Here is a 14,912-nt window from a genome sequence, read left to right as displayed (position 1 = left end):
GATGATGCTGTTGCGCATGCTCTGCTGGCCTTGCTCGGACCATGTATTTTCCAATAAACTTCAGTTGTTAGTCCAGTCGTTGTGGTGTGTACACTCTTCTTGTCCGTCGTCTTGTGTGACTGGTTTTTTTCTCAGTTTGCATTTCGTTTTCGTGCAGTGAAATTGAGGGCACGCTTACGCAAATGTCTCCTGCCTCAGCAATAAAGTAAGCCTCAATGACCTGCCTTTCTGTTTAGTTTTTTGACGTTGCTAGGAAATTTTTGCTCTTTTTTTAGGCTGTCTTCGTTTGTTTTTAGCCACTTTTCGTGGCATCTCTAGGATCGTATGTCGTTTTATCTGATTTTAGTTTCTGACTATGCTTTTGCTTCGCTTGCTTGGGCCCCTTCTAGGCTCGCTCGCTGTTGCTGTTTAGGGGTTCTTCACACCACCCCTTGGCCACGATGTTGCTCGCAGCAATTTTCCCTTCTGGATGTTTTTTTATGCTGGTTATAGTGCTTTTTGATGTAATCATTTGATAAAGTCCCCCCCCCCCTCCTTTTTCATTTTTTTTCTGGTTCATGCTTCTGTCGGCCGCATGGCCAAGGGGTAATGCTTTAGGTTTACTTTAGGTTTAGGTTTAGGTGGTTTAGGATGACTGTGCTTTAGTTTGTAATCTTGGCCCCCGGGCTCTCACGTGGTTTTTGGCATATATTGTGCAGAGTTTTCTTCCAAACTAAACAGCTGTTAGTCAGCGCCCGTCCTGTGTTTATCTGTGTTTATCTTGTCTCCGTCTGTTTTGGCGCTGGTCATTTCAAAAGAGAATATAAAGAAAATGTTGAGCATGCGCAAAGAAGGCGGGCAGTATTTTTTTTATTCGAGACGTTTGCCAATAGGCGCGTAGTAAAGGCACACACATGACACAACCGCATGATGATATGGCTAAAAAGAATTAAGAAAAAGACATTCATCATTTTAAATCTACAAACAAGTGTCACTCGCACGGTCATGCATATTCCCATGGGTCGTCAGGATTACAGGGCGGTTGCTCTATGTCCATAAGATTTGTTTCCAGAAACCCATATTCCATTAATTCCTCCTGCCTTAGCTCCTCTTGTATTTCCCCCTATTTCAGTCCATACCCGCCCTCTTACAAGTTAATGTACCCTATGTCGGAATTAATTTGGCGCTGCAGCTTACGTCTATTTCTTTTCCTATGGCGCCTACGTTTTTTTTTTTTTATCTTTGTTCTTTCTTGGTTTCGTCCTTGTCTACACTGACGCCCTCGGGGCTCTGGGTCCCCGCAAAAAAGCTGTTGCCTGGCGGCTTATCCTACCCTCCACCTTCTTGTAACTGGCACCACTGTAGTGAATACCAGCTTGCGCAAAAGGATGAAAGCCAGCACCGTACACGTCCCTGTTTATGTCCATTACGTCGTATCCAAGCCGTGGGCTCATTACCCTAATCACATGGTTAGCCTCAACGACCCTTCTTTCCATCCCGCTAGACGTCCGCGGGAACTCTGGGATTGTGCATATATGTTCACATGCATGCTCTCAGCAGCCTCTCTAAGCCTTCGCATCCCCACTTCTCTCTTTCGACGTTCTGGCTCCTCCCCTTCAGCACATCCTTGAGACCATCACGGGTTATAACAAGGTTTTCACAATCCGTGCTGTCCCCTACCACCACCTGGGCTTTGGCCATTGCATCTACCATGCACTCCCCTGGCTGGGCATCCACCTGCAACCGCCTGTCCGCCTTCACACTCGTTAAAACGCCCCCCTCAACCATCACTCCGTTCGAGTCTCCACTGTCAGAACCCTTCTGCGCTCTAACATTTCCGCCCACACCACCTGGGCATGCCCACTGAGAAGGCTTGTCACTCTGTCGTCATCGGGAAGGAAGGAGAAGGTCTTCCATATCGACTGCCACTTCCTACGAGCTGGCAGCCGATATGGGAGACTTCGCTGGTATGGGAGAAATTGCTGCCAGCAGCAATTTCTAAACATTATATTTGTAAGTTGTAGTATCCTCACAGAGCTTTCCAATTTCACTCGAATATCCAAAAAAAAAACTCCTCAAATAAAGACGAACATATTGTGACGAAGACGAAGCTGGCAGTGGCGCGGGACGGAGCGCCCGCGCTAGGCCAGCAGCCATTAAATCATCTCTTGTTCATGGTTCACCACGTCTCATTCTTCGGCTGGCCGCCACGTAACATTTGGTGTGAGGTGCTGGGGTCCCTTCATCGCCATCCTGGTCCCGGAGCTTCGGTGTCCTGCGCCTGCCGTGGACGTCGGCCGTGATTGCCTGGTCCGCGCCGCCCGGCCATGCCCCAGCCCGCCCGACCTGAACCGACCTCGCCGCTTACCCCAGCCCCGTCCCCCGCCCGGACCACAAGACACGACGACCCAAGACCCGACCGACCCGAGACCCGACCGACCCAAGACCCGACCGACCCAAGACCCTGCCCACACATGAGGACACCGCCCCCCTGCCCCTGCCGTTCGGTGCGTCCAAGGGCCTCAGCCGTCAGCTCCTGGCACCCTACGGCCCGGATGCTTCGTGGACCGGGACTCATTCTCTCATCTTTCTCATCTTTCCCAGCACCTCCACCAAATATTACGGGGAGCTAGCCCAGCGGTAGACGGGACAGGCTACAGTCAGAAACCACACCGAGCTAAATCACTCCAGCACAAACTGCCCCGTCCTCGTCGTCGTCCACTGCCGAACGTCCCAAAACAACGTCGTCTTCGCCTAGCAACCGTAACAATATCTCTGCCCCTCCACGCATGCTTTAATTCCACCGCGTGGATCCAACCTTTCCGGCGATCTAACTCGCCGTGAGCAGGTGCGTTGAGGAGAATCCGAGCGGATGCTGCACTGAGCCCTGCGGTCAGGGCCTCCTGGACTTCCAAGTTATCGACTCACCCAAGTTTCTACCCATGCTCACAGATCCCGCTTCTCCGCTGCCCCTTCTGCTACAGAGGCGACGTTAGCTCACGTCAGGCTAACTTGCCCCGCACTGCGCGAGGCACGCAGGCGATACCCCTGCATCCAAGGCTACCAAACCAGCCTACCACCAGGCACTCCAATCTGGGCCGACGGGGCCCAAAGAACTCCTCACTGAAGAACTCGTCATCTACTGGAGTGGGCGGTATCAACGTCAAAGTGCTGAAAAATACTAAACATACGTGTAGCCTGTTCTTATCGCTCATATTCCAGGAATCCCTGAACACCGGTTCGATTCCACGTGACTGGCAGGTGGGCAAGGTCATCCCAGTCTTCAAGAAAGGAAGCCGATCATCGCCGAGTAACTACCGCCCGATTTCCTTCACAAGCGTTTCTTGCAAAATAATGGAGCATGTTTTATACTCCCATATTGCTAACTTCCTATCGTTCGTTCATTTTTTTCACTCAAGCCAGCATGGTTTTCGCAAGAATCATTCCTGTGACACCCAACTGGCACTCTTCCTGCACGACTTACATTTAAACCTTGATCGTAACATCCCGACTGATGCAGTGTTCTTAGACTTCGAAAAAGCGTTCGATAAGGTCCCCCATGGTCGTCTCTTACTAAATTTATCGCGCCTTAATATTCATCCATGTGTTCTGAACTGGATTCGAGGGTTTTTATCTAACCGTCAGCAGTTCGTATATGCGAATTCACACTCTTCATCCTTAACACCTGTGCTCTCAGGGGTACTGCAAGGAACGGTACTCGGGCCCCTCCTTTTCTTGATATATATTAATGACCTACCGTGTAACATTTCTTCTCATATCCGACTCTTTGCCGATGACTGTGTCGTTTACCGAGGAATTACTAACTCCACCGACCATTTCGCATTAGAAACTGACCTTATTCGCATACAGGACTGGTGTAAAACATGGTTCATGTCATTAAATATTTCTAAAACCGTGTTAATGTCCATTCACCGTCGTCGTAATTACGTAGTGCCTAATTATAATATTAATAACCTGCAGATTGGAACATCCGAATCATTCAAATATCTTGGTGTGCATATCTCGCGTGACCTAACTTGGACCTGTCATATTAACCACATAATAAATTCTGCTAATTGTTCTCTAGGTTATTTACGCCGTAACCTTTCACTCGCTCCTCCCCCTATTAAACAGCTTGCTTTTCAAACCTTTGTGCGACCCAAGCTTGAGTATGCTAACGCTATTTTTGATCCGCACCACAATAATCTTACTAACGCCCTCGAATTGGTTCAGAACCGCGCAACACGATTCATTCTATCTAATTATTCCTACCACTCAAGCATCTCAGCGCTAAAAGCTCAAATCAACTTGCCCCCCCCCCCCCTAGCCTCGCGCCGTGAGATAGCACGTCTTAACCTTTTTCATAAATTTTTCCATTCTTTGCCTCTTGACAACCCCTACATAAAAAGAGCCCACCGCATCGCCCGGTTCAGCCACAGTAACGCAGTGTATCCCTACAAGCCCATACTGTGACATTACAGCAGTCATTTTTTCAGCGTACTGCACGAGACTGGAATGACCTGGCCACCGAGGTTGCCATTATCATCAACCCACTAGAATTCAAGCGGAGCATCGCCAATCTTTCATCTTAACATTTTTTACCATTGTTTGCCAGATACCGTCCACTCCATCATGTAATGTCTCAACCGAGACCTTTGAGGAAATAAATAAATAAAATAAATTTTAAAAAAACGCGCCTTGTTGGAATTTATAGCCGACACCTGCCTACAAATGTTAATATAACTCTCTTCTCCCGATGAGCATGTTTGCGCAATAAAAAAAGGCTTCTTTCCTGATCTATTCCACTAACTTTTCAGCATCAAAAATCATTTCGTGATCCCTTTAGCGCCGGGCCATCGTTATCTTTCCTTGCATGGCTTGCAGATGTCAATTTCTTCACCTTGATTTTGATTTTCTGCTCCCTGACTCACTCGCTTCTACTCTTGACTGTTAGCGCTATACTTTTCACTTTCCTTTCAATAGATTGCTGCGTTGTCCCCAATTCAGGTTCAGTTATTTTCATTAGCTTGCGCACTTGCTCCATAGGTGAGTATAGTAGGATTGAGGTGTTTTACACTTTCCTCTTGAGGGGCATTATTATACGGCCATTCTTCACTTGAGAGCACCTGAAAATTTCCCTCTACCTCAATGTTTTTCGAGAAGTTATTTCAAGTTCAGTTTTGTTCTTAGTAGGTTCTCTGTCGTGGTCGGTACCTACGCTTACTATCTACCCTCAGTAAACGAGTTACCTACTTCCAACGCTTAGCTGCCTATCGCGAACTTATTCTCCTTTGAAACGCTGTTGAACATTGCTATAGCTTTCTGGATTTTGCACTTGTACCTACCATTCTGCTCTGCCTCTGTAGATCCTCAGTAATGCTGTGAATACGTGCCCTTAGTCAGCAAGGAGATGTCATCAGCTAACCGTAGTTTACACTGGCATTCTCCGTTACTTTCATTCATTATTCATTACGTTTCTGAAAATGTCGGGACGCATACAAATTGTCCTGCTCAGCATTAATTGGTCAATAGGGTTCAGTCGCGGTTGGTTATATCCCAGTATAGGAAAATTTCACTTCTTATGTACAAGATAATAAATACATGGGCTCTACAGCAGCTTCTAAAAGGAATGGCTACTCCTCGGTGATATTCGATATTTTTCTACAAACTGCATCGGTATAGCGGGATTTTACTTTATAACCCACATGTGAAAGAAATGCTACTGTCAACTGCGCAGCATTTCACACTACGCATTTATCATCTCCAGAATGCTCGAATTTCATCGTGCCACACAAGTTGTTTCCACGATTGGTTCATGCTCTACACGTGTGTCAGGTAAAATCGCTTTGGTTTTGTTTTGTTTGCAGAAGTCAAAGTCCCAGGTATCGCACGCTATGTCGTACGCCGTGGGGAGGATTACATCGGGGTTCTTAAGGTACGTGCACTGACATAGCACAATACACCGTTCTCCAGAATTTTATCTTCATCCAAATACGCGTTCCTTGCGCACAGCTGAAATTGCGAAGAATCTTGCATTGCGGAATCGAAACAATATGTGTGTATAAGCATGCCTTTATGAGCGTTACCACTCGCTTTGTTGGTTATATATTATACTTCTTCTGCTGCTCACTCTTTCTGTAATGCCCCAAAGTCGTGAGAGTAAGTGAAACAATTATTTGACGATCCTCAGTGGATCCTTTCAATGGGTTAGGAGCCAAATGTTGCTATATACGAGGTTGACACACTAAAGTTTGTTATATCTGAGGTCACATGATAAGTGCGTTTTATCCGAGGGTAATACATTAAAGTTTTTATATCCGAGGTGCCTTACTAAGGTTTGTTATATCCGAGGTAGTATACTAAGTTCGTTCGTAGCGCGTTGAGCAGGTGGCGTCGCGGAAGGCGGCCCACCTGCCACTGGTTACTGACAGACGGCTGTCGCCATTTACTCTTGCACCGGCCTGTATAATGGCGATGCATTAATAAATACAGCTTACAGCTAGCCCAGGTAGAAGGAGGTCTTCATTATGTTAACCGAGTTCGCTTACATTGGGGCAAAAGAATGAGATCAGAGCACCAAATGAACTACAAAGTATTGCTGCCGTTGTGATGCAGTTCTCGGGCATTACATATGGGAAGCACATGTCACATATTATTTCCTGTGCAGTTTTTATTCCTCACAACTGGCTCACACTACTTCAGAAAGTCATCAAAGGAAACTTTCGTTTTAAATCTCTTCATATTATAACAAGGGCACAACATGACAATGCACAAGGAAGTCCCGTAATGAAAACACGGCATCGGCACATCTCATATGAGTGGAAAGAAACAGCAGCAAGTGGTTGAGCCGTAGCAAGAAATGTGATAAAAATTTATTGGCAACAACCAGGTTAATAAAGATCAAAACACGAAAGGTAAGCTAGCGTTGCTAACGGTCGAAAAGCGGATGAAGTTATGGTTCAAAGGCAGCGATGACATTCCGCGCCACTGGCTGCTCCGTGGTCCTCTTTCTCGGAAGGATATTCTGATAAATGCATCTGCTCGGCAGTCTCAGCGCAAGAGAACTTCAGAACTTGTCCTAAGGACATCAGAGTTACTTCACTTCTGATGCCGAACGGTAATTCGTTCCATTGCTGTATGCTCATATATTGCTATTTTACCGGATATAGTGCTTCCACTACAGCCTTCGTTTTTATATTCGGAAAACAAAATAATATCTTATAATTTCTGGGTTTTTTATAAGCAATAGGGCATTCAACAAGAGAAAGAGCAGTATTACCGTCATTACATGCAGATTGCCAAGATATCGTTGAGTCTTCAACTGCTTATTTTGCTGCTTCACTAATTACGAAAGCAAGTACTGGCCTGACTCACCGAAAGGTTTGACGAACGGATGGCGGGCCTTGTTCAGGTAGTCGTTGTGGCTGAGGGTCTCCTTTTCCGGCGCCATGGCCGCCATCTGCCACTCGTTCATGGCGTAGAACATGCGCCAGAAGTCCTCCACCGGGTGGACGAACACCACGTCGGTGTCCGCGTACAGCACAGCGTCCACATCCGGAAGCATACTCTGCGGGAGAGCGCGCTGTCATCAGTGTTCGTTGGTTTTTATTGCTGTGAGCATATGGAGCGGCCCAATTTTTCACAGTAAGAAAGGTCTTTCTTTAACTGAACAACGTATATGAGAACACAGCACTTTACAACAGCTTCGATACGAGATGTTTCATTGTGGAAACGGCTACACAACACTGTCTCGCTGCGGATCCCAGATAACCTCTGAATCACCCCTATTCCAAAACATTTTCCCGCCGGTACCAAGCCAGGCAGACGTTCCACCTAGCCCCAAGACATCGTTTACTTCCATATCTACAGCGCGATAAACGCAACAAGATGAGAAGAAACATGTAAAGACAAACAGCGCTGACTGGCAAATGATTTTTTATTGCCTTTCCAGTCAGTATATATACCCCCAGTGCAGGGGGGAAAGGAAAACAAGGTACACGTAACATGAGTAGACAGAAGTATCCACACGCTTATTGGGACTCGCCACCACTAGATAGGCTTTCTTCTTTGGACAGTGTCACAGACGGCGCATTAATACAATCTTCCGAGAGCTTCGCTATCATTTAGGCTTCCACCACCTCCCTTGTCAACTGGTCACGATTCTTGCCTATAATTATATATTTCTTTTACAATGGTTGGCATCGATCCCCGTCATCACCCTCGTCATCTTTTTTGCAGGTGCTGCAGTGTTTGGCTACATGGCCGGTGATAGGGACACGCGTGACGTTATACTCGTGCCCCTTTAACCTTTCGTTGAGACATCGGCCAGTCTAGCCGATGTATTGCTTACCACATAATAGTGGCATGGTGTAGATTACGTCTTCCTGGCACTTTACAAACCGTCTGGAGTGTCTTTTCTTGCAGCCGCGCGTTTCTTTGCTTCCCGAATTAACTCTCCTGACCAAGTGGGACAGACGGTTAGGAGCCGAAAACGCATTATAGACGCCGGCACGCTTGCCAATTCTTAGGTTATGGGATACCTGATGCATATATGGCACAACAGCAACCTTCCTCTTCTTTTTCTCTGGCTTTTCCTCGCCTTTCGTCTCGGATTTTGCTTTCTTCTGCACTTTTTCTGCCATGGAGAACAGAACACCGGAAGCGTAACCGGCTTGTGTTAGGCGACTTACTAGGTTGTTGAAGCTAAGCTCCAACCTGTGCTCACATGTCTTTTTTGCAGCATTGTACAACACTGAATGAACAATGACTCTTTTTAAGAGCTTTGAATGGGTGGATGCATATGGAAGAATTGGTTTTTGAGCGCGGGGCTCAAACGCCCAACATACTTGGGATGAGGTGAAGTGAAGGGACAGATCTGAAAACCTCATAAAATCATTTCCTGGCATTTAAGACATTGTAAAGAAACTGAAAGGACATGACGGAACTGCTGCTAGATATCCAGGTTATCACAATCTTAAAACATTACGTAGTCATCCACAAATTTTGCTTTAGTTTTTGGCCAAGGTTTGCTAAAAAGTAAAGGAAAAAAGCTAATTGATCGCCTGAACTCGACCATGCTTTCCAGTCGACAGGAGCGACAAATTCAGATTAGAAATGTTTTTAAAGCAAAAACACATAAACCTGAGTGACCGTTTCAGGGGACAGCTCCCCAGAGCGGAACTTGGCAAAAGCATGTTGCGAAATTTCTGCAAAGTAAGCTGAAGGTTTTGGCATTTGATGACCCATTTAGAGTGAAAAGTTCTGACGGAGTGATTCGATTTCTAAAAGGAAACAGCAACAAAAAACAACGGAGATTTTCCATAGATATCAAAGTTCTCTACTACACAATACCCCAGGTGTAAATTTTGCCGTTGGCAAGTGACCTAATTGAAAATAATGGAGCAATAGCTTTCCAAACTGAGTGCGGGATATCAACAGGCGGCTTTCTTGAACTGCTATCAGTGTATCTAGAGTCCACGCTTGCTGATTGGAATGGAGACGCTTACATTCAAGGAAATATAATCTGTATTCGGTCGCGCTTAGCACCTATTCTTGCGATGTGTTTCTAGCTTCGCGCTACATAATTTTGAAAGAAAGGTTTCAGCCGTCTTGTGTTTGTGGCATTTTTAGGTTTGTGGATGACTACTTAGTGTTTTTAGATTGAGACAATCTCAATTTCAAGCAACAGTTGCATCATGTCCTTTCAGTTTTTTGTAGAATGTCTTGATCTAATGGTTTTAACCAGCGAATTGCCAGGAAATGATTTCATTAAGTTTTTAGATCTGCGCCTTTACTTCACCTCATCACATGTATGTTGGGCGTTTGAACCCTGCAGTCAAAAACCAATTCATTCACATGCATCCGCCCATGCAAAGCGCGTAAAAAGAGCCATTGTTCATTCAGTGTTGTACAATGTTGTAAAAAAGACATGTACAGGTTGTAGCTCAGCTTCAACAACTAAGTAAGCCGCCTAACACAGGCCGGTTACGCTTCCAACGTTGTGTTCATCGTGGCAGAAAAAGTGCAGGAAAAAGTAAAATCCGAGATGTGGCGGGGAAAACCAAAGAAAAAGAAGAGGAAGGTTGCTGTTGTGCCATATATGCATCAGGCATCCCATAATCTAAGAATTGGCAAGGGTGTCGGCGTCGATAATGCCTTTTCGGCGCCTAACCGTCTGTCCCACCTCGTCAGGAAAGTTATTTCGGCTGACAAAGAAACGCGCGGCTGCAAGAAAAGACACGCCAAACGATATGTAAAGTGCCAGGAATGGGTAATCTACTCCTTGCCGCTATCATGTGGTAAGCAATAGCCAATGTCTCAACGAAATATTAAAGGAGCACGAGTATGACGTCACGCATGTCCCTATCACTGGCCATGTAGCCAGGCACTGCAGCAGCTGCAAAAAAGATGACGAGGGTGATTACGGGGCTGCTTGCCAACTATTGTACAAGAGATATATTATGAGACGGGAGGCAGAGCGCAGGATGGAGCGACCTTTAATGGCACCCGCAAATATGGCGACCAACCCGTCGAAGAAGATGAGCGATGATGATGGATATGTACAGATGAAGACGAAGGTCGCATGTTGTGCTTACACTTTCTCCCCTCGCGTACGAAAGCGACCGGCCCGGGCGCAGGTTATAGCACAGTAGGGCGACGGGCGAAGGGTTTTAGGCGGGAAACATGAACAATCTCGGCACCTCGGCAACGACGATCAGTAACAGGATGAACAGGGACAACGCGATAGTTCACCGGGGACGTTTGTTCGAGTACAGTATACGGACCAATATAACGGCTCAAGAATTTTTCACACAATCCCGGGGTACGCACTGGAGTCCACAGCAGTACCTCATCACCAGGGTGAAAAAATATGGCGCGGTGGGAGAAATCATAGGTGCTTTTCCGGGAGGCTTGGGAGGCGTCGGTATTCAGGCGGGCAATGGTACGGCAGTAGGTAAGGCGAGAAGTAAACTGTTCGTGAGAGAGTCTGGAAGAGGTTGAGGGGGCGGAGAAGAAAGACGCTTCGAGGGTGAAGGTAGGTTGACGTCCATACACTAGGAAGAATGGGGAGAAGTTGGTGGTTCTTTGCACGGCAGTATTGTATGCAAAGGAAACGAAGGGAAGCATGGTGTCCCAGTTGGCGTGGTCGGGCTGGATTTACGTGGCTAGCATATCGGACAGCGTGCGATGAAAGCGCTCTGTGAGCCCATTTGTCTGAGGGTGGTAAGCTGAAGAGGTTTTGTGCATGGTTCTGGAGGCGTGAAGAACTTCGGCAAGGATGCTGGAGAGGAAGGACTTGCCGCGGTCACCAATAAGGACACGAGGAGCTCCATGGCGCAGAAGGATGGCGTTCAAGAAGAAGTGGGCGATCTCTGAAGCAGAGCCAAAAGGAACAGGGGCCGTTTCAGCGTATCTAGTTAAGTGGTCGATGGCAGTGACGATCCAACGGTTGCCCGTTGGTGTTAATGGTAAGGGACCATAGAGGTCAATCCCAACGACTTCAAAAGGGCAGAAAGGACAGGGGAGAGGCTGTAGCAGGCCCGCAGGGGCAGATGTGCTCCGTTTGCGACGTCGGCAAGAGATGCAAGACGCAATATATTTTCCAACAGCGGTGAAGAGGCCAGGCCAAAAGAAACGGCGCTTGATGCGGTCATAGGTTTTCTGAAAGCCTAAGTGGCCTGCCGTGGGGTCATCGTGAAAGGCCTGCAAAACTTCGCGGCGAAGAGAACGGGGTACGACAGGCACCCATGAGTCACCGAAGGGACTGTAATTGTGCCAAAGAAGGATGTTGTCGACTAGCTTGAAAGAGTTAAGTTGGCGACGTAGGCGGGCATTCGGTGGCCGCGTAGCACCGCTCAGACGGTCGATAAGAGTCCGGCAGTAAGGGTCGGCCCGCTGCGCTGAGGCGAGATCGCCAAGACTGGTAGCGGGCATCAAGTCAGTGGCTGCGGCGGTCAAGGTTGAGATAGCCGTCGAAGGGGTAGTTTGGCAGTTTGAGGATGCGGAGGACACACGCGGAGGTTGTGTTCGGGCGAGGGGAAAACGAGATAGCGCATCGGCGTCCTGGTGTTTCTTGCCCAATTTATAGGTGACGGTAAAGTCATATTCCTGGAGACGGAGAATACAGCGGCCGAGGCGCCCGGACAAGTTTTTTCTGCGAGGACAACCAGCACAGGGCATGATGGTCAGTGACAACTGTGAACTGGCGGCCGTACAAATAAGGGCGAAATTTCTGAATGGCCCAGACAACAGCGAGGCACTCTTGCTCAGTTATCGTGTAGTTCTGCTCCGCTGCAGTCAGTGTACGACTGGCGTAGGCGATGACTTGCTCGCACGAGGAGTGCTGCCGCTGCAGAAGAACGGCACCAATGCCGTGTCCACTGGCGTCCGTGTGTAAAATCGTTGGAGCATTGTCGAAAAGTGCCAGTATCGGATCAGATGTGAGAGCCTTCTTTAAGGTAGTAAAAGCAACCTCACAAGTCTCAGACCAAACAAACGGCGTGCCAGCGCAGAGGAGCTTATGCAAAGGGGCCGCAATAGAGGCAAAGTTGCGTATGAAGCGCCGGAAGTGTGACGGTAGCCCCAGAAAACTGCGCAGGTCTTTGACGCGCGATGGGCGGGGAAAATGCAAAACTGCAGCCACTTTGTCGGGATCAGGCTTTACACCCTTCTGGCTAACGACATGACCGAGGACCTTGATAGAAGTGGAAGCAAAGCAACATTTCTTGGTGTTTAACTGAAGGCCGGCCTCAGAAAGTGTGCTTAATACTTCATCGAGACGAACAAAATGTTCAGAAAAAGTCGAAGAAAAAATGGCTATGTCGTCGAGGTAGCATAGGCACGTTTTCCACTTCAGACCTCGGAGAACGGTGCCGATCATGCGCTCGAACGTGGCCGGAGCATTGCATAGGCCAAACGGCATGACGTTGAATTCGTATAATCCATCGGGAGTGGCGAAAGCAGTTTTTTCCTTGTCGGCCTCATGCATCGGTATTTGCCAGTATCCGGATCTTAGGTCGAGACTAGAGAAAAATTGTGCACCTTGGAGACAGTCGAAAGCGTGATCAATCCGAGGCAACGGATATACATCTTTTCTAGTGATCTTGTTAAGGGCGCGATAGTCAACACAAAAGCGTACTGAGCCATCCTTCTTTTGAACCAGCACAACAGGCGAAGACCAAGGACTCGAAGAAGGGCGTATGATGTGGCGCTTGAGCATGTCGGCTACGTTATCTTGAATAACCTTGCGCTCACTAGAAGACACACGATACGGGCGACGGCGAATGATGCCTGAACCATCTGTGTAGATGCGATGCTTAGCTGCGGTGGCTTGGCTCAAGGTTGTTGTCTGGGTATCGAAGGAAGCGGCATGCTTGGTCAAGACGGCAAGCAATTCGTCTTTTTCAGCCGGGGTGAGACCGGGGCTGATAGCAGCTGAAATAGATGCAGAGGCAAAAGTAGAGGTCGAAAGAGCGAAGCTTGATGGGGCAGAGGAAAGAACGGCTACAGGTTGAGTGGTATCCACAGAAGCGATGGCTGTGCCTTGACGCAGAAGAATGGGTTCCGGCGTAGCGTTGAAGGCAGTCAGTAGTGAAGACCCATGTGTGAAGCGGAGCAGGGACGCGACGAGAAAGATTCCCCTTGAGAAAAGACGGGGGCTTGGTGTGACGAAAACGTCCCCAGCGTTGACGTGGGCAGAAGCAACAGAGAGGACATCTTCGCAGCCGGGGTAAAGTACATGATCAGCGGTATAACCAGATGATGAGAAGGCAGGACAGAAACGGCAGAAAGGTCGGATTCAGTAGCTTGTAGAGTAGGGGGACAGCAGGTAATTACAGCTTGCGCAGAGTGGAGGAAGTCCCAGCCGAGGATGAGGGGATAAGCACAGGAGGGAAGCACAGCAAATACTACGCAGTGCAGGATGCCGTCGATAGTGACACGTGCTGTACACAATCCCGAAGGACGCATTGATTCATCATTGGCCGCACGGAGAGAAGGACCACTGTAATGGGTGCGCACCTTGCGAAGACGAGAACATAAAGCAGAACTAATTACAGAAATGGCGGCGCCCGTATCGATCAATGCTTCTACTACAGTGTCTTCAATATCAACGGTTAACATGTTCGACGGCTGTGCAGGAGGAATTGAGAGGTCGGCGTGCGGTGCAGTTTTACCTCCGGAAACTGCACAATTTAGTTTTCCGCGTGGCCAGTTGTCTGGGAGGATGGTGGACGTAGAGGCGACGAGGAGCGGCGGAAAGGCGATGGGGAGCGGCGGCGCGACGACCTCACGGTCGAGGAGCGGTCCGGAGAGGTAGAGGGAGAGGAGGGACGATAATTAGTATGGTCGGCAAACTATGGGCGCTAAGCGTACGACGAGTGTGGAGCGTCTTGGGAGAAGTCCCCGTACGATGGGCGACGAGGAGGACTGGTGGCAAACGTCGGGCGGTATGCAGGTGACAAGTACGTAGCTCCGTTGCGAAAGTCTGGGTACCACTCGCGCTCGTCGCGCGCTGATGCCGACGGCATACACGGGCAACATGTCCGCGAATTCCGCAGTAGTGACACACCGGCCGACGTGCAGGCGGACTCCAAACAGGACACACAGCGGGGCTCGGTGACACAGAGACCGGAGTTTGCTGGACGGGCTGTGAATGGGACGGATAAACAGCAGCAGGAGGCGTCGCAGCAACCTGGGCATAGGTACTACGTCCAAAACGCGGTACAGGTGGTTCCGCAGCCAAGGGACGAGTGACCGAATCGAGCTCGTCTTTGATGAGCTCACGCAAAGGCGAGGACGACGGGGCTGGGTGCGGGTGGGAGTCGACTGGCGGTGAGGTGGAGCCGTGCAGTTCCTCCCGCATAATGGAGCGAATAAGGGAGCGTAAGTCCAGATCGGATGAAATTTTGGTGTCCCAGGTGTCTTTTAAGCGA

At 48.5% G+C, this 14,912-nt stretch overlaps 1 protein-coding gene and 1 pseudogene across 1 annotated transcript in view; both read right to left on the bottom strand.

The window, feature by feature from the left end:
- The window catches only part of LOC149334644 (glucoside xylosyltransferase 1-like), a 117,081-nt gene that overhangs the window by 69,886 nt on the left and 32,283 nt on the right, over positions 1–14,912 (bottom strand). The window contains exon 4 of the mRNA XM_089555856.1: positions 7,354–7,546. Within this exon, the coding sequence (XP_089411982.1) occupies positions 7,354–7,546 (193 nt within the window). The remainder of the gene's footprint in view (positions 1–7,353; positions 7,547–14,912) is intronic.
- Positions 1,248–4,519, bottom strand: LOC149334645 (uncharacterized; annotated as a pseudogene).

The sequence above is a fragment of the Amblyomma mixtum genome, chromosome 8, assembly GCF_055824585.1.
Source record: "Amblyomma mixtum isolate Tamu chromosome 8, ASM5582458v1, whole genome shotgun sequence".
NCBI classification, from domain to species: Eukaryota; Metazoa; Arthropoda; class Arachnida; order Ixodida; family Ixodidae; genus Amblyomma; species Amblyomma mixtum.
The sequence above is the reverse complement of the archived record's forward strand: the minus strand, read 5'-3'. Positions and strand labels throughout refer to the sequence as shown.